The 20,968-nt window shown below is 37.9% G+C and overlaps 2 protein-coding genes across 30 annotated transcripts in view; one reads left to right on the top strand and one right to left on the bottom strand.

The window, feature by feature from the left end:
- The window catches only part of Adgrl3 (adhesion G protein-coupled receptor L3), a 734,924-nt gene that overhangs the window by 141,718 nt on the left and 572,238 nt on the right, over positions 1–20,968 (top strand). The gene's annotated exons all lie outside the window — the stretch shown is intronic.
- On the bottom strand, positions 4,164–4,565 carry LOC127232396 (60S ribosomal protein L29-like). Its single transcript, XM_051198507.1, has one exon. The coding sequence runs from the start codon at positions 4,548–4,550 to the stop codon at positions 4,164–4,166; it is 387 nt and encodes a 128-aa protein (XP_051054464.1). The 5' UTR covers positions 4,551–4,565.

Genomic DNA, 20,968 nt, shown 5'->3' with positions numbered 1-20,968 from the left:
TTCTTCTTTGTGTAATTTTTTTCTTAGGACAAGGCATTCTGACTTTTAAACATCCTGTAAATATTTTTCTAAGACTTCCTCAATCATATCATACAATGCATATTCTTGATTAGCACAAAGCAGAGTTGCAGAGGGAAAAGGTGTGGCTTGTCCTAAAAAGCACCCTAGAATCATTGCAGACACATGTGCATTTCCAAAATACATCAGCGGAGCTTCCATTCTTTTGGATATGGAAGTATAGTAGTCAAATTAAATTTTACAATGCAGAATTAAGGTTACTTAATGAATAAAAATAAATTTCTATAATGTAGAAGCTAGAATATGAGAAAGGGCTAGTCACAAGTATAAAATATGGCAGATATAATAATGATTTTAAATACCTAGGTAAATCATGACTGTATCATTTTAATAGATAGTGTCCCATAAACTGGAAGGCTTGATAAGCTGATAAATCTACCTTTTAATATTCAGTGCTTAATTTTTTTTTGAGTATTTCTGTGACTATTACTGTAGCAGTTAGGTAAATGTATTTGAAGAAGTAGAGAAATCTGCCCCCAGTGCCAAAGTAATTACTCAAATGAGATTTAAAAAAGAAAAAAATCCTGGGCTTTTAATTCTTATTTTTACCATATTCTTCATATATTTTCAAAGAATTTCACATTTGTAAGTTAATGTGAGAATGATTATTTGAAATAGAGACTTTTATTTATCTATCTTACCTATCTTATTGTATGCAGTTAAAAACATGTTATCATTGGTGAAGTAATGTTTTTATGACAAGTTCTTAGGTTCTCTGTTCAACATGTACAGTGCTACCCTTAAAAGCAACAGAGCAGACTGAAGGCTAAGAAGAGGAATTTTGTGGAAGCAGCATCTATGATAATTACATCAAAATGTTGAGTGGACAATAGCAATGACTGTTTATTTGTTTGTTTGTTTGTTTTATTTTACATGTCCATCCCAGTTCCCTCTCCATCCCTTCTTCTCTCCCTCCTTCCCTCCCTCCCACCCTCTCTACCTCCCTCTTAACCTCTCTTCCCCCTCACCTGCACCCTGACCACCCTCCCCTCCCATCCCCCCACCCCAATTCCACATGTAGGGCAATGCCATCCAGGTGGGGCCATGTAAATCTGTAAAGTCATTTGAAGTAGGGACTAGGACTTCTCTCCTGTCTCTAGATTAAGGGAGTATCTCTCCATGGGGGATGTGTCCACAAGGTCCTTTTGTGCACCAGAAATACATCCTGGTTCCACTGTCTGAGGTCCCTTAGATTGCTCAGTCCTTCTAGCTGAGACCCATATTCATTGGGGCCTGAGTCAGTCCCATGCTGGATTCCCAGCTATCAGTCTGGGGGCCCATTAGCAACTCCTTGTTCTGGTCAACTGTCTCTATGTGTTTCTGCAACCTGGTCTTATCCTCTCCGTCTGCATCTGAGTTCTAGTTCCAGTCAGTGTTTAGGTATGGGTGTTTGCTTCTGTTTCCAACAGGTACTAGATGAGGGCTCCATGATGGTGGATAAGTTACTTGTTGATCCCACCATCCTGGAAGGGCATTTATGGTAGTCTTTCCACTTTGCTCAAATTGTTAGTTTGTGGCAGTCTTGTAGGTCTCTAGACCTTTCTTTAGGTTCAGTTTTTTTCTTCAAACCAATAATGGCTCCCTCTTTTATGTTCATTCTCTCTCTCTCTCTCTCTCTCTCTCTCTCTCTCTCTCTCTCTCTCTATGTATCTCTTGTGTCTTCTATTCCTACCCTGGCTTAATCTCCATCCATTTTTGAAGGGCCAAATTTTAAGATAAAACTTTGAATATTAGTTAAATTCCTCATGTGCCATTCCCCAGAATATAGAGCATTAATATTACAAAAGAAGTTTGCATATTGCAAATTTCACAAAAGGGATCTAGTCTTCATGCTCTGACTCGGAAGGACCTTAACAAAGGAGGCAAGGACAAATTATTCTGGTCCAATGACCTTAAACATTCTGATCAATTCAGACTACGAGTGATTGGAAAGTCGAAACTAGAGACTGATCTGCTGTAGCGAATGTAAACTGAAAAGAAAAAAGAAGCCTTGGAACTATGCAACTTTTCCAACCAAAGCAAGACACAGATTCAAGGTGAACTCTAGAGTTTTTAAAAGGAATCACAGCAAGGTCATGCTGATAAATTGAAATGAATATGACTTTGAACTACTCATAAATCATGCTAATTTCTTCAGAACCTACTGTCCTGGCCTCTTTGAACCCAGAGGCAATGGGCAGATTATTCACATACCTGATTAATAATTTTGAAAATTTTACATCACTTACAGTACCCTATTGAGCTAGAGTTCAAAGGTTATGTTCCATTCAGGTCACTAAAGCACAAACTCATACACACACATACACACAAAGCCTTATGAGGTAGGAATAAGGGAGTAAATGGTGAATCATAGGTATACGCTTATTGTCACACCTCTAAAACTGCCAAAATCCTTCTATGCTTTCCTTCTTTCTTTCTAGACAGAATAGAAAATAAAATAAACAATCTCTCCTCTCATTCTCGTTTATCCTTAGATTGTACTGTTCTTCTAATAGCAACATTATATTAATATGTTACAGATACTATTTAGCATTTCTGAACTGTGTTTTTTTATTTCAATCTTGATACTTTTCCTTTCTACAGTAATTAATAAGCAAATAAACAAACAAATACAAACAGCTTTTCCAAGTTAGTATCACAAACTCCAACACTGTTATCAAAAACATCTGTGAAAAACAAAAGTATCTAGAGTGTTTTACTAAATATATTTAGTAATATAGCACACCAAATTCCCTCCTTGTTTGTTAGGGTTTGAACAAACTAAAAATTAAAATTCAATTTAGACACTGAAATAATGGCTGTGGGAAATCAGTATAATTGGCTTCCCTTTTGTTCTCAAAATTAGAGATGATTCACATAGTAAATACCTAATTTGAAACTGCCTAGGTAAATATGATGGCACTTGAGGCCTGTTTATTAATACATCCTTGGTCACTTTAGTACATATTGTTTTTTTTTAAGTCACATCAATCGGTGAATATCAAAACAACTATTAAAACAAACACTTTCCACAGGGCATGAATTTAAAACATCTTACAAAAAGACAAGGATTATGCCTCAGTCTCTCAATACTAGGGAAGCTGAGGCAGGAGGATTCTCATGAGTTTGTGGCTACCCTGAACTACAAACTAAGTCCAGGGTCAGTGTGGGCTACAATATAGGATCCTGTCCTGCAACAATTTAAGAAAAGAAAATAAAAATGGTATGTACACATATACACACGCACACATACACACACACACACACATATATATTACCTATATAGAGAGATTTGTGTGCATTATAATTGCACACACATGCAGAACTGTGTGAAATTTATCTCATGTTAATGTAGAATATGTACATATATTTGCTCATACAAAACAATATATGAGTAAATGAAAGCATGAACCATCTGAGTCACTTTATCAAAAGTAGCAAGTAATGCCTGTGTGGAGAGTTCCAGTGCCTGGGTCCCTATGTGGAGAAACTAGACCATAAAAGATTCCAAAAAGAGATTTTTTTTTAAACTAGGGCCAAACACATGGAAAGACAAAGTTCTTGTTTAGTCATGTTACACTGCAAGTCTGGGTACTAACGCTGTGAATATTTTCAGTTCATAACTTTGCACTGAGATCACTGGATGCCTGCATGTACAAGGTAGTAATTAGCAATAACAGAAGGAGTCCTGCATCACTGTGCTCAGGGTTAGACTTCTGCCAAGACAATTACTATTAAAGTCTTGATTTGTCTACAAAAAAAATTCCAGCAGCATGCTTTGGAGAAGAAAACCCTTTTCAGAGACTTCAAACTTCCTATATGTCAGCACTAATTTTCTGTAAATATTTTAAGCCTTAAAATAAACAGTAATGGCTGAACTAACTGGAAAATACCCATTTATACTTATTTTAATTTTTTTTAACAGATCTTGCCTCAAGTTTATTTGTAAAAACAGCATAGGGCACAGGTCATCTGCAGATAGTGTGTAGATGTGTCACACCAGTCTATTTGTCTTCACAGTGGCATAAACCATTTCTATGGGGCCTTGGCGCCTTTGGAAGCCTGAACTGGAGATGCAGCCTGGGCCTTAGATGGAGCCGAGGCCTCTACCTTGGTTTGAACTTGGGCTTTGGTTGGCAGAGCCTATGACCCTTGGCCATATAGTTTCTAATCTTCTTCTCAAGCTTGGGGTGAGTGATGAAAGCCAGATGGCTGAGTTTGCAGCCAGGACCCTTTGGCATCTTGGGTTTTACCACCTTGGGCTTCACAAGAGCTTTGATGTCCTCTGCGCATGCACTCACTGCCTTGGCGTTTTTTGCCTGCGTCTTCTTCAGGCCTTTCTTGTTGTGTTTCTTGGCAAAGCGCATGTTCCTCAGGAACTTGGGGTCAACCCCCTTAAGAGATTCGTATCTTTGGGATCGGGGTTTCTTGATGCCATTTCTGTGCCATTTCCGGGATTGGTTGTGTGTGTTGTGGTTCTTGGACTTGGCCATGTCTGAACAGTATCCGGCGGCCTTTATTTTAATTGTTATACTTATTTTAATTGTTTTCTCCAAGTGATATTATTAAACTGTTTAATTTTTTCTTTGCTGCCTGTCTGAGATTCTTTCTACGTCATGTAACCCCTGCGGGAGAACTTAATATATATTTGTGAATTTAGTGATCATTGTACATAAGTAAATATATTATTGGCTGATTGACACTTAAGTCACAGTCCTGCTTCTAGTTGTACACAAATTAATAATCTGTAAGATAAATGAAAGGATTGGGGCACCTTTAAGTATTCAGTGGCTAACTCAGGGATGAGAAGGTACATGGAGCTGGATGAAAAGCCTTTCCTGAAGGTCATTCAATTCTGCTTTGATTCATTAAGCAGATGAGTATTATTGACAAGGCACAATGATGTGTATTACACAGGACAAAGTCCTATGGATCAGAAACTTTAATAGCAATAATGAAGTAGAACTTTGGTTTTTACTACTTTATATGACACTTAGTAATGTTTAACTCTAACAAAAACCAAAAGTCAGGCACTAATATATGCCACTTAATAGAGAGAGATGGGACCCTCAGAAATGTGAACTTGACTAAAGTTTTAAAGGAAATGTGTATTATGGTGTGATTAACCTTACCCAGAACCAAGCCCTAACACTTAGGAAAGGAGAGGCTTAATGCCTCAGTAATCATAAGCTTTGTATGGTGATAAAGGTCTGTAATTCTAGTGCTTTGGAGGATGAGGCAGAAGGTTGGGAATGCAAAGGCAGGCTAGGCTACATATTGAGAACTATCCTCCAAAATTTAGTTATTATTATATAATAATTAAAAGAGAAAACAATAAAAGCTTAATTACTTGAAATAGTCCAACCTTAAGATACAGTCTTAGAATCATCTCAAGAGTTTAAAACTGGAGAATCACGGGTTAAAGCCTGCTTGGACCACAAAGCAAATTACATCCCAAATTAAGTAATTTAGTTATTAACTGCCTGAAAGAAAAAAAACAAGTGTCCAGGAACACAACTTAGCACAGTAGCTGTTATCATGTACAAGTTCTCAATTCAACACTCTGTATTGTAAAAATGATTAATCGATCAGTTAATTAACTGGTTTAAAACATTATACCATGAAAATGTAAAACAACCAACATACTCAAAAACAGCCATAGCAGCATTATTTGTAATAGCAAGAACCTGCAAGCAACCTAGATGCCACTCAACTGAAGAATGGATAAAGAAAATGTGGCACATCTACACAATGGAATACTACTCTGCAAAAAAAAAAAAAAAAAAAAAAAAAATTGAATCTTGAAATTGGCAGGCAAGAGGATGGCACTTGAAGAAACCATCCTGAATTATGTAACCCAGTCACAAAAACAGGAACATGGTATGTACTCGCTCATATATGGATTTTAGACGAGGAACTAGGATACAAAGTGTATTCTAAAAGATTCATATAAAGTCCCTCAGAGAAGGCAGAAGGGACATGTCCCCCAGAGAACATGTGTGGGGGCATAGTGAATGGAGAGAGAAGTAGAAGAGAAGAGGAGAAGAAAGCACGTGCGACTTGGAAGATTGAGTCAGAGTAGGAATAGAAGACAGAAGTGAGAGAGACAGAGAGAGAGAATGAACATAAAAGAGGGAGCCATTATTGGTTTGAAGAAAAAAACTGAACCTAAAGAAAGGTCTAGAGACCTACAAGACTGCCACAAACTAACAATTTGAGCAAAGTGGAAAGACTACCATAAATGCCCTTCCAGGATGGTGGGATCAACAAGTAACTTATCCACCATCATGGAGCCCTCATCTAGTACCTGTTGGAAACAGAAGCAAACACCCATACCTAAACACTGACTGGAACTAGAACTCAGATGCAGACGGAGAGGATAAGACCAGGTTGCAGAAACACATAGAGACAGTTGACCAGAACAAGGAGTTGCTAATGGGCCCCCAGACTGATAGCTGGGAATCCAGCATGGGACTGACTCAGGCCCCAATGAATATGGGTCTCAGCTAGAAGGACTGAGCAATCTAAGGGACCTCAGACAGTGGAACCAGGATGTATTTCTGGTGCACAAAAGGACCTTGTGGACACATCCCCCATGGAGAGATACTCCCTTAATCTAGAGACAGGAGAGAAGTCCTAGTCCCTACTTCAAATGACTTTACAGATTTACATGGCCCCACCTGGATGGCATTGCCCTACATGTGGAATTGGGGTGGGGGGATGGGAGGGGAGGGTGGTCAGTGTGCCTGTGAGGGGGAGAGAGGGTGAAAGGGAGGGAGGGAGGGAGAGGGAACTGGGATCAACATGTAAAATAAAAAAAAATACAAAAAAATGGATGTGTTTGCTATACATAAATTTTAAGGGTCACATGTAAAATATATTTAAATAGATCCTGTCTCCTTGAGAATGACATTCTCATTGAATTTTGATTATCGTATTTCAATTTTGATTCAAGCCTCTTCCAATGTACCTTTTTCTCAGCAACATATATGGCACTCTTGGAGTATATGTATCTGTGTCCATCCTTGTTTGATTATTTCCTCAATCCTTAATAATGATACATTAGTCATTTCCCCAAAGATCGGCTCCTTCCTTGTATAAGTACAGATATGATACTTGGTATGATAGCATTCTCCAACTTGTAAGGTGATGGTCAATATCAAAGTATAGAAACCAGCACTTTATCTTTCTGAAAGTAACAGCTCTAAAGTTATAATAAATACTTTCCATATGGAGGGCAGTGTATGGAGTCCTCAGTGCTCATTTTTATTTGCTTGTGCCTGGAGCATCATGGTACAAGTTGACCACTCTCCTTTTAAAATATGTGGATGGTGCTTACTTGCTGAGCCGTTCACCTCTCTGCACAGCAGTGTCAATACTTGTAAGGTAGTTGTAGCTAGCAGAAAATCAAGCAGAGTTCTGTAGTAGATGTTCGATGCATGGTGGAAAGAAAGAACTTAATCATAGTCCTTTGGCTTCAGCAGTAACATTCAATGTGATTGCACAAACTTTTGAAGTGCCACCCTAAAGCTATCGCTCTGTCATTTTGATTACAATTCTTATTTTATTTTAAAATTGTAATCTAATATTTTGAAATTGTTGGTCCTTCACAGATGGACATGAGGGTGCCTAACAGGTAGGTCCTTTGGGTGTGAGCACTTGCGTGTTTAAGTGTATGGATTTTTTTTTTTCTTTTCAAAACTTTCATCCTAATCTTTTAGCTCCACAGACCTTGGAGTTCATTGATTTCTCTGCCCAGCTGGTCTGCTGGTGAGTTCCAGGGTGCCTTCTGTTTCTGTCTCTCCCCTTGCCTGCTCCTGACTCTGTGATTAGGTTTGTGTTCTCAGAAAAAGAGCTAGGGAACTCGGGTGTTCACACTGCAGGTACTTTCTCACTGAGTGGTCTTCTCACTTCTTAAAGATGCTACTTTTGAGGAAACTTTGCCATTAGAGGATCAGATAGATATCTGACAGGTTCAAAACCAGTTTTGTTTCTTTTATCTCTGTTCCTTTTTTTTATCCATTGCTTTTCCTTGAAAATTGGAAGAAAATAGCAGACTTGTAATAATTTACATAGATTACAAACTGCCTAACATTCTCATTGAGACCAGTGATGGCTAGAGACATCAGCTTCAAAACTGAGTTTTTGTTTTTTTTTTTTTTAAGGAAAGAATCCATTGAGACCTTAAAAAAATTCTATACATGGAATTTTATTTGTCTTTTTCTACAAACCACTTAAAGCTGTATCAAACACACTGGGTACTGATATTATTAGTGAAATGGAATACCATTTCAGCTAATGTGGTAAAAATGACTCTACACATTAAGAAGAAAAACTCAATATTATTCTTCGTCAGAGGAAAAAAAATAAGTTATGTGACTAACGACCATACACACAACCTTTTTGCACATCCATTGCACTAATCGGTGTGTTTGTTTCATGTCACAAAATTTTGTAATATTGTAGTGCAACAAAACATTCCATTGTATGGGATATTTGACAGAGTCATTGCTTTTAAATAGTTCTTCACATTCCTGTTTCTTCACTTTCTTTGCTAGTAAATTAAAAACAAACTTAAATTCCTCACACTTTCTTATTTACAAAAATACAGGTGTATTTCATTGTTTTCCATACACAGGAAAAAAAAATAGTAAAGTGTAAAAAACTAACCATGACTGGAAGGATCTATTCTCATGGTTGAATGACAAGTCACAGCATCACGTATTCACTCACTAAATACTCTGGCTATGTCAAAATACAATGCTTTACATATTTTTCAATGAAATGGTAGTGAAGTGCAAAAATTACCTATCTAATCCATCATAGTAACACTGATTTTGTTTTTTTTTTTTTAGGCCGAATAGATGTTTATTCAGGGAGAAATAACTTTTTTTTTTTATACATATAGAGTATTTTTTATTTAATTTTATATAACAAAGTCCAATTAAATGAAAACAAACATTTATACACAATATTTGGGAATTTGGGCGTCGTTCTTTCCAAACTACTTCCTGCTGGTAAGGGGCGCTGTCTTGGGGGATTCGAAGAAGATTCAGATATCCTAGCTGTAGTCTGTAGGGCTGTTTTGTCCAGCTATTTGGAATGTAGGATCAGCTTGTACTCTGTTTCAGGCGGTCTGGTGTGATCAAACCACATTAGTCTGGAAGGAATCCACATCTTTTCATTTTCTGTGGAAACAAAAATAGAAATACTTTTCCCCAGTAACTTGTTCTTCAACTTAAATTTTGGAGTCAAAGCGTCTTTTTTTTTTTTTTTTTTTTTTTTTTTTTTTATTTTACATGTCGATCCCAGTTCCCTCTCCCTCCCTCCCTCCCTCCCCCCAAGCCCTCCCTCCCTCCTTCCCTCCCTTTTGCCCTCTCTACCCTCTCCCATGCACTCTAAACACCCTCCCCTCCCAACCCCCCACCACAATACAATATGTAGGGGAATGCCATCCAGTTGGGGTCATGTAGATCTGACAGGTCCTGTGAAGTAGGGACTAGGGCTTCTCTCCTATCTCTAGAATAAGGCAGTTATCCCTCCATGGGGGATATGTTTGCAAAGTCCTTTTGTGCACCAGGGATACATCCTGGCTCCACTGTCTGAGGTCTCTTAGACTGCTCAGACCTTCTGGCTGAGACCCATATTCAGGGGGGTCCGAGTCAGACCCCTGTTGGCTTCCCAGCTATCAGTCTAGTGGCCCTTAGCTCCTCCTTGTTCAGGTAAGCTGTCTCTATGTACTTCTACCGCATGGTCTTGTCCTCTCCATCTGCTTCTGGGTTCTAGTTTGACTCAGTGTTTATGTATGGGTGTTTGCTCCTGTTTTCAACAGGCATTAGTTGAGGACTCCATGGAGAAGTTAGTTGTTGATCTCACTCTCCGGGAAGGGCATTTATGATAGCCTTTCCACGGAAGCTGAGATTGTTAGTTGGGAGCAGTCTTGTAGTTCCCTCGACCTTTCTTTGTGTTCAACTTTATCTTCAAACCAATATTGGCTCCCTCTTTTATGTTCTCTCTCTCTGTCTCTGTCTCTCTCTCTCTTTCCTATTTTCCATTCCTAACCAGGCTCAATCCTCCTGGTTGCACATGCCTTCCTCTCCTCCCTCTCATTTTCTCCTACTTCTCTCTCCATTAGCTGTCCTCCCCCACTATACCTGAGGTCTGGGGGACTTGTCCCTTCCCAGTTCTGTGAGGGACTTTATATGAATCTCTTAGAATACAACTTGTATCCTAGTTCCTCTGGTGATGAGTAACACTGATTTTGAATCCTACCACATACTACACTATCTGTTGGCATTAGAGAATATTAAAATGATTTCCCATGTCCTACAAGAGTTAATGACCTATTACTTATATTCATAAAATAAGTGAATATTCTCATCTTGATACTGTTACATCATTTGATCTGATGAAACTGGTTTCTTATTATAATTAATATATTTTATTTCTTGTTTGGTGCAACTTTCATGTGAATAATAATAAATCACTTTTCTTAATAACTTCTTTCCAAAATTATTAAGTAATTCAGTAGATTTTTTGAGGTATGTTGAATGATAGTAGTTCAATATTTTTTTAGTTTCTCATTAGCTCCTGCCTGTGTATTAACATGTCTACTAAGAAACACATATAGGTCCATAAAAAACACTAGTAAGTTCACAAAATATTTAAAATATTTTAAATGTTACTTTTCCCATTTGTATGTTTTTAAATAGCTCTGCTATTAAATACAGACATCATAGTTTTCCTCTTTCTTTAGTTTACATCATATCAAAATCATGCTTGAGAACATTTCATACATTTCATACTAAGGGTAGTTTATTTATTTATTTTATATAACCAAGTACATTTAAATGAAAACAAACATGTGTAGACAATATTTGGGATTTGGGCGTTGTTCTTTCCAAACTACTTCCTGCTGATAAGGGGCGCTGTCATGGGGGATTCGAAGAAGATTCAGAAATCCTGCCTGTAGTATGTCAGGCTGTTTTGAATGTAGGATCACCTGGTACTCTGTTTCAGGTGGTCTGACTTGATCAAACCACATTAGACTGGAAGGAATCCACATCTTTTCATTTTCTGTGGACACAAAAATAGAAATTCTTTTTCCCAGTAACTTGTCCTTGAACATTTATTTTGGAGTCAAAGCATTTTTTTTAAATTTAATTTATTATTTTACATGTTGAACCCAGTTCCCTCTTCCTCACTCCCTCCCTACCAACCTCCCTCACTCCCTACCTTCCTCCTTGCCTCCTTCCCTCCCTTTTACTCTCTCTGCTCTCTCACATGCACTCTAACTGCCCTCCCATCCCCCCACCCCAATTCCAAATGTAGGGGAATATCATCCAGTAGGGGTCATGTAGGTCTGAAGGTCATCTGAAGTAGGGACTAGGGCTTCTCTCCTGTCTCTAGATTAAGGCAGTTATACCTCCATGGAGGATGTGTTCACAAAGTCCTTTTGTGCACCAGGGATACATCCTGGCTCCACTCTCTGAGGTCCCTTAGACTGCTCAGTCCTTCTGGCTGAGAACCATATTCAGGGGGGCCTGAATCAGTCCCATGCTTGCTTCCCAGCTATCAATCTGTGGGCCCATTATCTTCTCCTTGTTCAGGTCAGCTGTCTCTATGAGTTTCTGCTGCCTGGTCTTGTCCTCTCCATCTGCATCTGAGTTCTACTTTGACTCAGAGTTTATGTATGGGTGTTTGCTCCTGTTTCCAACAGGCATTAGTTGAGGGCTCCATGGATAAGTTAGTTGTTGATCTCATTCTCCAGGAAGGGCATTTATGATAGCCTTTCCATGGAAGCTCAAATTGTTAGTTGGCAGTAGTCTTGTAGTTCTCAAGACCTTTTTTGGGTTCAATTTTATCTTCAAACCAATATTGGCTCCCTATTTTATGTTCTCTCTCTCTCTTTCCTGTCTTCTATTCCTAACCAGGCTAAATCTTCCTGGTCGCACATGTTTTCCTTTCCTCCCCTTCGTTTTCTCCTACTTCTCTCTCCATTTGCTGCCCCCCCCCACTTCCCCTGTGCTCTGGGGGACTTGTCCATTACTAATTCTGTGAGAGACTTTATATGAATCTCTTAGAATACACCTTGTATCCTAGTTCCTCTGGTGGTGTGAATTATAGTCTGGTGATCCTTTGATCTAGGTCTAAAATCCATATATGAGTGAGTACATACTGGGTTCCTCTTTTTGTGACTGGATTACCTCATTCAGGATGGTTTCTTCAAGTGCCATCCACTTGCCTGCAAATTTCGAGATACCATTATTTGTTTCTGCAGAGTAGTATTCCATTGTATAGATGTGCCACATCTTCATTATCCATTCTTCAATTGAGGGGCATCTAGGTTGCTTCCAGGTTCTTGCTATTACAAATAGTGCTGTTATGAACATAGTTGAACAGATGTCTTTGTTGCATGGATGTGAATACTTTGGGTATATGCCTAAGAGGGGGATAGCCGGGTCCTGTGGTAAACTAATTCCCATTTTCCTGAGGAACCGCTATACTGATCTACAAAATGGCTGTATGAGTTTGCACTAACACCAGCAGTGGAGGAGTGTTCCCCTTTCTCCACATCCTCTCCAACATGAGTCATCATTGGTGTTTCTAATTTTAGCTATTCTGGCAGGAGTAAGATGGTATCTCAAAGTTGTTTTTATTTGCAGTTCCCAGATAGCTAGGGATGGGGAGCAGCCTTTTTGATTTCCTCTATTGAGAATTCTTTCTTCAGTTCTGTACCCCATTTTTTAATAGGGTTATTTGGTGTTTTGTTGACAAGTTTCTTGAGGTTTTTGTATATTTTGGAGATCAGCCCTTTGTCGGATATAGAATTGGTAAAAGTCTTTTCCCAGTCTAAGAGGTTCAATGTGCCTGGATTGATGTTGAGGTCTTTGATCCATTTGGACTTGAGTTTTGTGCATGGCGACAGACATGGGTCTATCGTCTTCTACACACCCTCATCCAACTATGCCAGCACCATTTGTTGAAGGTGCTGTCCTCGCCCCATTGTCTAATTTTAGCTGTTTTGTCGAAAATCAGGTGTTCATAGGTGTGTGGGTTAATATCAGGATTTTCAATTCAATTCCATTGGTCTACCTGTCAATTTTTATGCCAAAACCAGGCTGTTTTCAGAACTATAGCTCTGTAGTAGAGCTTAAAGTCAGGAATGGTGAAGCCTCCTGAAGTTCTTTTATTGTATAGGGTTGTTTTGGCTATCCTGGGTCTTTTGTTTTTCCATATAAAGTTGATTATTATCCTTTCAAGGTCGGTGAAGAATTGTGGTGGGATTTTAATGGGGATTGTATTGTATCTGTAGATTGCTTTTGGCAAGAATGCCATTTTTACTATGTTTATCCTACCTATCCAAGAGCATGGGAGATCTTTCCATTTTCTGGTATCTTCTTTAATTTCTTCTTTAGAGCCATAAAGTTCTTGTTATAAGTCTTTTACTTGTTTTGTAAACCTTACACCAAGATACTTTATGTTGCTTGTGGCTATTGTAAAGGGTGATATTTCTCTGATTTCTTTCTCTATCTCTTTGGCATCTGAAAAAATTAGGGCTACTGATTTTTTTGAGTTTATCTTGTATCCTGCTAGTTTGCTGAAGGTGTTTGTAAGCTGTAGGAGTTCCCTGGTAGAGTTTATTGGGTCGCCTATGTAAACTATCATATCATCTGCAAATGGAGACAGTTTTACTTCTTCCTTTCCAATTTGGATCCCCTTGATCTCCTTTTGTTGTCTTATAGAATTAGCTAGAACTTCTAGTACGATATTGAAGAGATACAGAGAGAGAGGGCAGCCTTGTCTTGTTTTGATTTTAGAGGAATTGGCTTAAGTTTCTCTCCATTCAGTTTGATGTTGGCAGTTGGTTTGCTGTATATTGCTCTTATTATGTTTAGGTATGCTCCTGTTATCGCTGACCTCTCCAACACCTTTATCATGAAAGGGTGTTGAATTTTGTCGAAGGCTTTTTCTGCATCTTGGGAGATAATCATATGGTTTTTATTTTTCTGTTTGTTTATATGGTGGATCACGTTGATAGATTTTCGTATGTTAAACCATCCCTGCATTCCAGGGATGAAGCCTACTTGGTCATGGTGGATGACTTCAGATTTGGAAAGTTTTCCTCAAAGATTTTGTTGAATATGTTTTCTGCACCTTTGAGCTGGGCTTTTTCACCTTCATCTATGCCTATTATTCTTAGGTTTGGCCTTTTCATGGTGTTCCACATTTCCTGGATGTTTTGTTTTAAGGATTTGTTGGATTTATGATTTTCTTTGGTCGATGAATCTATTTCTTCTAGTTTACTTCTGCGCCTGAGATTCTCTCTTCCATCTCTTGAATTCTGTTGGTTATGCTTGTGTCTGTAGTTGCCAATTTTTTGCCCAGTTTTTCTATTTCCAGCGTTCCTTCAGTTTGTGCTGCCTTTCTTTTCTCTATTTAAATTTTCATGTCTTGAACTGTTTCCTTCACCTGCTTAATTGTTTTTTCTTGGTTTAATGTATTTTCCTTAAAGAAGTTGTTCATTTCTTCCACTTTTTTGTTTGTTTTTTCCTCCATTTCTTTAAGGGATTTTGTCACATCTTCTTTCAGGGCCTCTATCATTTTTATGATGGTAATTTTTAAGTCGTTCCCTTCTGCTTCCTCTGCTTTGTTGTTGTGTTCCGTTCTAGTTGGTGTAGATTGCCTAGATTCTGGTGGTGTCATGCTTTTCTTTCTGTTGTTAGGTGTTTTCTTGTATTGCCTTCTTCCCATAGCTTCTTCCAGTAGATGTTGGTGGGGTCTCCCCCTCTCTCTATGGTACTTCCTGGTGGGCTTATGTGGTTCTGAGATTCAATATCTGTAGCTCTGTTTGGTCTAAGCTCTCTAGGAGGTTCTCTGCAGACAGGGACCCAGGGATGGGGTCAAGGATGAGGATCCAGTAGAAGATCCCAGCAGGTACTCAAAGTGGTCCTGCAGAGATTGGCGGATCTCTGAGAGGGGCCCAGGACTCCAGCAGAGGACTGAAGGTGGAGTCAGAGAGACCAAGCAGGTGGAAATTACGGGTGGTCCCGTGGGGATAGTCAGGTCTCCTTTGTTCAGAATTACTCCCAGAAGTCTCTGAAGTAGGGTGGACTGTTGGCTCCACCCTCTGTCCCAGTGCTCAACCAGAGTGGCAGGACCTTGGTTAGGGTAGGGCACAGGGTGGGGGGGGGCAGGCTGGCGTAGGGATTGGTGGGGGCATATCAGAGCTTCAAGGGTGCTCTGGATGGGGACAGGAGACAGTAGCAGCAGGATCAGGGGCCAACCCAGGCAGTTCGGGCAGTGGGGGGGGGGCAGGAAGGGGAGGAGAGGTTGTAGGGGACAGGCAGCCCTGATTGGGCCCAGACTCACCTCTGGCCAATAGCTGGCGGAAGAGGACATGGGCTGAGCTGAAACTTGGGAAGGTTTTGCAGGATAGTGGGATCTCGCTGGAAACTGGAACTCTCCAGCTGAGGCCTCTTTCTTTAGCAGAGGCCTAGATTTTCCTAAGGGTAGTTTTTATTCAGAAATAAAGAGCCATAGGTTTTAGTAACAATTTGAAAATAAGGAGTGAAACAAGTTGGATTATTGATGAAAACTCACTATGAAAACAGTATTTCTACACACATTAAGGTTATCCAAAACAATATATATTTTGATTTGATTGACTAAAAAGAAAAAAATGTGAGAGGGCCAACTAGATAATATTTCAAGTGTACAAGATGAACACTTTTATGAAAAAAATATTCTAAACTGTATAGGAAACAATTATTTCAGTGTGGGATGATAACTTTAATAGCTAAGGGAATGGTGTGTATTCTAGAAGGTAGATACAGACTATAATCCTACAGTTTTTATGTATGGGTAGTTTTCTTTGTCTTAGTTTTCATTTACAGTTATGATATTTATGATCGTAAAAGCTATGTTATTTAGTTTTTCATCATTGGAACAAGTACCTGTGGGAATTAATAACTTAATGAAGAATGGTTATTTTCTTCATAGTTGTTGACTTCCATTCCTTGGGCCCTTATTTGAGGCTAAATATCGCTGCAGTGGGAGAATGATGGTGAAAAGGTGTTAATCTCAAGACAACCAGGAAGTAGAAACATAAGAAGAAGACTTGGATAAAGTTTGTCTTTTAGCACTCAATGAGCGACTTCCTCTAGCTAGACCCTACTACTTCTTAAAGTTTTCACAACTACAATGATAGCACCACCAACTGGGATTATTCCTTCAGTAAAGGAACCTTCAGTAGAGGGGAAGATTTTGTAATCAGGTTTATGGATATTTTTCTCCATCCACTTGCTTTCAAGCCCATTGGTGGTTCTCATTAGTCATTTATCTTCTTCTTTTTTTTTTTTTTTTTTTTTTTTTTTTTACTATTCAGGTTATTAAATCCAAAGTTCAATTGTGTGTGCCCACATCACTAGAAACTCAGTTATATGTGCTGGGCTTGGTCACCTAAGCAATGTTTCTTCATCCTCTGATTAAGTCATCGCATATCCTTTCATTTTTCTGGAATTTTAGTCCATGTTCATTGGTTTTCAGTTGCTCCAAATTCCATAAACTTTCAAAGGACAGTCTGTTGTGGTGGTTGTTTCTTTAATGTGTCCATGATAAATTAATTGCTAGTCTCTTCTAATTTAGTACTAAGTATTATATAAATACATGTCATTACTAATGTTTATATGTACTGTACAGTATATATACACCTCTAGTGTCATTTATGGAGCTACAACCCCAAACAGCCTGACTGGTTTTCAATAGATAATGGTATATGTAAAATTAAATCTGTGCTCTTTCCATATTGAAAATGTAGTTTTCTAAAGTTTGACACTCTTTTGAATAGGATGGTTTTCACTTTCAAGATTTAAACACACCAATTTTAGTCTTTGTTTCACACACATGTCTATCATTTATCAATCAATTATATATATATTATATACATATATATGTATACATACCCACATATCATCCATCTATCCTCTATCTATCTGTCTAACTACCTACCTCTCTGACTTTCTATCATCTATCTATTATCTCTTTACCTTCTGTCATGTACCTACCTATATAACTCTAGTTATTTGACTTCTCTGGTCAGAATCAGTCAGGGTATACTGCTCACATAACAAAGCTAGAATTTGAATGATAGTCTGAATAACTTTGTTAAAGTATGGGTTCATTTGCTAGCTATCTTCCTCCTGCCTCCTTGTCCAATTCTTTCCCCACTAAGCTTGTTGTAGCCCTGTTTGAATGTTCTTTTCACTGTTTCCTTAGGCAAGCTACATCATGTCTCTTTGCCTTGAGTCCTCTTGCCTACAACATTCTTTCAGATTTTTATTCATATTTTACTTGGTCAGTGAAAGATTCTGTAGACCTACTATTTAAAACTGCATGATGCATCTACCCTTCATCACTGAACCTTATGAAAAACACTATTTGTACTATATTCATTTTTCATCTTATATTCTCTCTCTGGTACAAAATCATGTGTATGGTTTTGGTTATTACTTTATTTCCAGTGCCCTGAAACATCATTCAGTTGTCAGGTGTGGTAGCATGGTCCTCTAATTCTAGTGCTCGGAAGGTGGAGGTAGTAGGTTTCAGGTCCACCTAGGCTAGTTGAGACCCTGTTTCAAAGAACAATAATCATAGCAATAAAAAAAAACATCAAAACAATTTAAACAAGCAGTAAAAGAAACTCAGTGCATTTGTCAGTTCAATATGATTGAATGACTGAAGTGCGTACCAGTTACTGTATATGAAGTAGGAACTGACTTTTCTTTGCAGTATTTTTTTTAATGAGGAGATTTTATATATATATATATATATATATATATATATATATATATATAAATTTCATTTAGACAGGATGAACTATCCTCTGAATTACCAGTTTTGGCCAGTCTGTCAATGGGTGAGAGATACAGGAGTCCAGGTGTTTCCTTCTCTCATGCTGTACAATGTTGGAGGCAGCACACATCATTAAATTCTGTGCATGGCCTAAAAAGAAAATAGGCAATACTTTCAGTAGATCTAAGAGCAAGATAATTTCACATCTTCAAGTTGAAACTCTTACATAGTCCCAAAATAACTTTGACCATAGTTGAGAACTCTCAATGCAATGTAAAAGTGAGTAGCTTGTTACAGGTAGAACTAAAGGGACAAAAATCATAATTGAAGAAAATATTTGCAAAAGAACATAGCAAATGAGATTACTTGGCACAGAGAAGGGAAATGGCTTCAAGCCTGTGTTGGAGAGAACTGAATAGTTTCTGTAGAAACTAAAATCATCCCAGAAAAATTAAGAAATGGTCTCTGTTCCAATCTGTAAATGTTTCCTACAAGATAGAGTTGTTCCAAATAAGGATGGAAGAAAAATATTTTCCTCTACTACTTATAACATTCTGGTTTAGTTTTTAAAGCTCCTGGTTGTAAGATATTTCAGAAAACTTTTTTTATTAGTGAATAATGAACAATGCATGATACTCATTGAGCATCTATATTAATTGAGCAGTTAATACTACTTAAAATAGACTATATTTGGAGTATAGTGTGCTGTGATCATTGACTTCTAATTGATGTCAGTTTTATATAAATAGTGATACAGTAGCATCTGAAACGTTTCTCGTGTTAAGCAAATGTGAACTTATGACCTTTCGTTTGACTTGCAAAGAATTAGAGTGACAGATACTCCCAATAATCCTCTCATTAGCAGCTAAGTTCAGGCAGGAGCCAATGCAGCCACTGATGACTGTGGATCTAATAGGCGTGAGAACCTATAGTCATTACTAGTCTTTTGAACCCATGTCTACTGTTCCATTTGATAGGTAATGGGATTGTATCTGATGTGCATTCTATGAAGAGCCAAGTTATGTGAAGGTGAATTTTTTACTAGCCCAATAGTTTTGTTTCTTATATTTATTTACTCATTTATGTGGGTGTATGTGTGAGTTCTGGAGTGGTCAAGGCTTAGGAACTGGTGCATTTACTTACTGAGCCATTTCACTATAACTGTTTTGCTATGGCCCTTGATATGAAGTCAAGGTAAGCCTTATAATAGCATCATATGTTAGATGATTCATGTGCAGCATCATCATCTGCATGGACCCTGTTATCAATAGATGTCAGGTACCAGGAAGAACAGCTTGTTGTTAGAGGAGGCCAAAATTTTCATGTGCAAATTACATGATTGTAAAATACTTACTTTTGATTTAAACTTGAAGAATAAATAATGGATGAGTAGAAGAAAGAATATAGAGAAACAAAGCACAGTTAAGAGCCTTACTTGACAGTTACATAGTTCTGATTGCCATTCTAGAACCTGTAACTTGTTAATTTTTATATTTGTCTTTAAACCTTAAAATTTAGCCAGTAATGCAACCCTGCCACTTATAAATGTGAAGACAAATTGGATTACCTTATGAAAATGGCTTAGAGCAGTGTCTAGCTGCTCGATACTATAGGAAGAATAGCTCCAAATGGCAGGGAGAAAACAGGAAACACTGAAGATGATAGATTGGCATTTAAAAGGATAAAAATACTAGGAATGAGTGTTTTTCCTTTTTTTTTTTTTTTTGTAAATAGTAAATGTGGAGAGAACTGAAGAAATGGAATGGATAATCTATGAAGCAAATCATAAGCTGCAGTATGAAATTCTGAGGACAGTAATGACTTTATAACCCCAACATGTATTTAAAACCACACATGTATTTATAAAGAAAAACACATCTTGCCCCCAAGCATGTTTTTAAAAACATACATGTACTTACTTATAAGGAAAAACACACCCTGCCCCTCCAGCTGCTCCTTTAATGTCTATTGTTACAGATGGCTTTTCAAGCTTTGTTTTGTTGTTTACCAGTGAAAAGCTTAACTTCCTATATTTTGGCTAAGATCACAGCATAGTTTATACCAGTGAGCCATGAATGGCTCCCAAGTGCATTTTCCTTTTTTTTATGCTTTGTGTTACCCACACAGCTCTGTAGCTTGAGGAACTGAAGGTACTTCTTGGAGAACAGTATTGGGTGGGCAACTTCACTAAGTTGTTCCTAAGTGTGGGCATCATGTGTCCCAACACTGTTTTTGTTTGTGGTGTGTTCATGCAGGCCCAGCTGTGTGCTGAGGAGGGTCTACCCTCACCTTCTCTGAAAGGTGGTAGTATTTTCAGGAATAACTTCTGTTTGTCTCTTAAAGTTTAGATGGTTGGATTATTTTAAAAAGTAGTATTACTTTATTTGACATCTTGCTCTTTGTTGAATCTGACATGTCCTGGTCAGTTGGTGGTTCTAATTTGTCTCTTCTGAAACACTCATAGTAGACTGTGAGGCCAAGTAATGGAAATGTGCCACTCAATTCTATCCTTTCTGAATATTCGAAGTATAAGTTGATTTGTGACTCCAGCTTTAAATCCTCATGCTGCAGATTTATCATGTTTTAAATGGGGATAATGTTATTCATTTTATAAGTTATAATTAAAGTTATATGCATAAAAAAAGTGTACTGCTTACTGCCTTAATAGCTAAAAATGCTTTGTTCTTGTTATGTACCAAAGATAGTTCTGGATATTTTACATAGGCTTCTTATTTAGTCTTCTCAATGACATTTAAAAGTAGCTACTGGTTTTAATTTTATAGATGAACAAATTGATGCAAAATAATTTAATGTAATATCATACCACTAAGCATAGCAGTTGGTTTTCAAACCAGTAGCTTGGCTCCAGAGTTACATGTTGTTTAAAGGTATTATATAGAAACCTTACATACTAAATGTGTAATCTATGATAAAGAGACAAGTCTGTACATCTGTAATCCAACCACCTCTAACAAAATGATGGTGATTGATGATGATGATTTCATGTTCAGTTACCCAATAAATGATCTATTCTAACCTCTTTGGGCTTCTTCAATGC

Source organism: Phodopus roborovskii, unplaced genomic scaffold, assembly GCF_943737965.1.
Source record: "Phodopus roborovskii unplaced genomic scaffold, PHOROB, whole genome shotgun sequence".
Taxonomy (NCBI): domain Eukaryota; kingdom Metazoa; phylum Chordata; class Mammalia; order Rodentia; family Cricetidae; genus Phodopus; species Phodopus roborovskii.
This window is presented reverse-complemented; position numbering and strand designations above follow the sequence as displayed.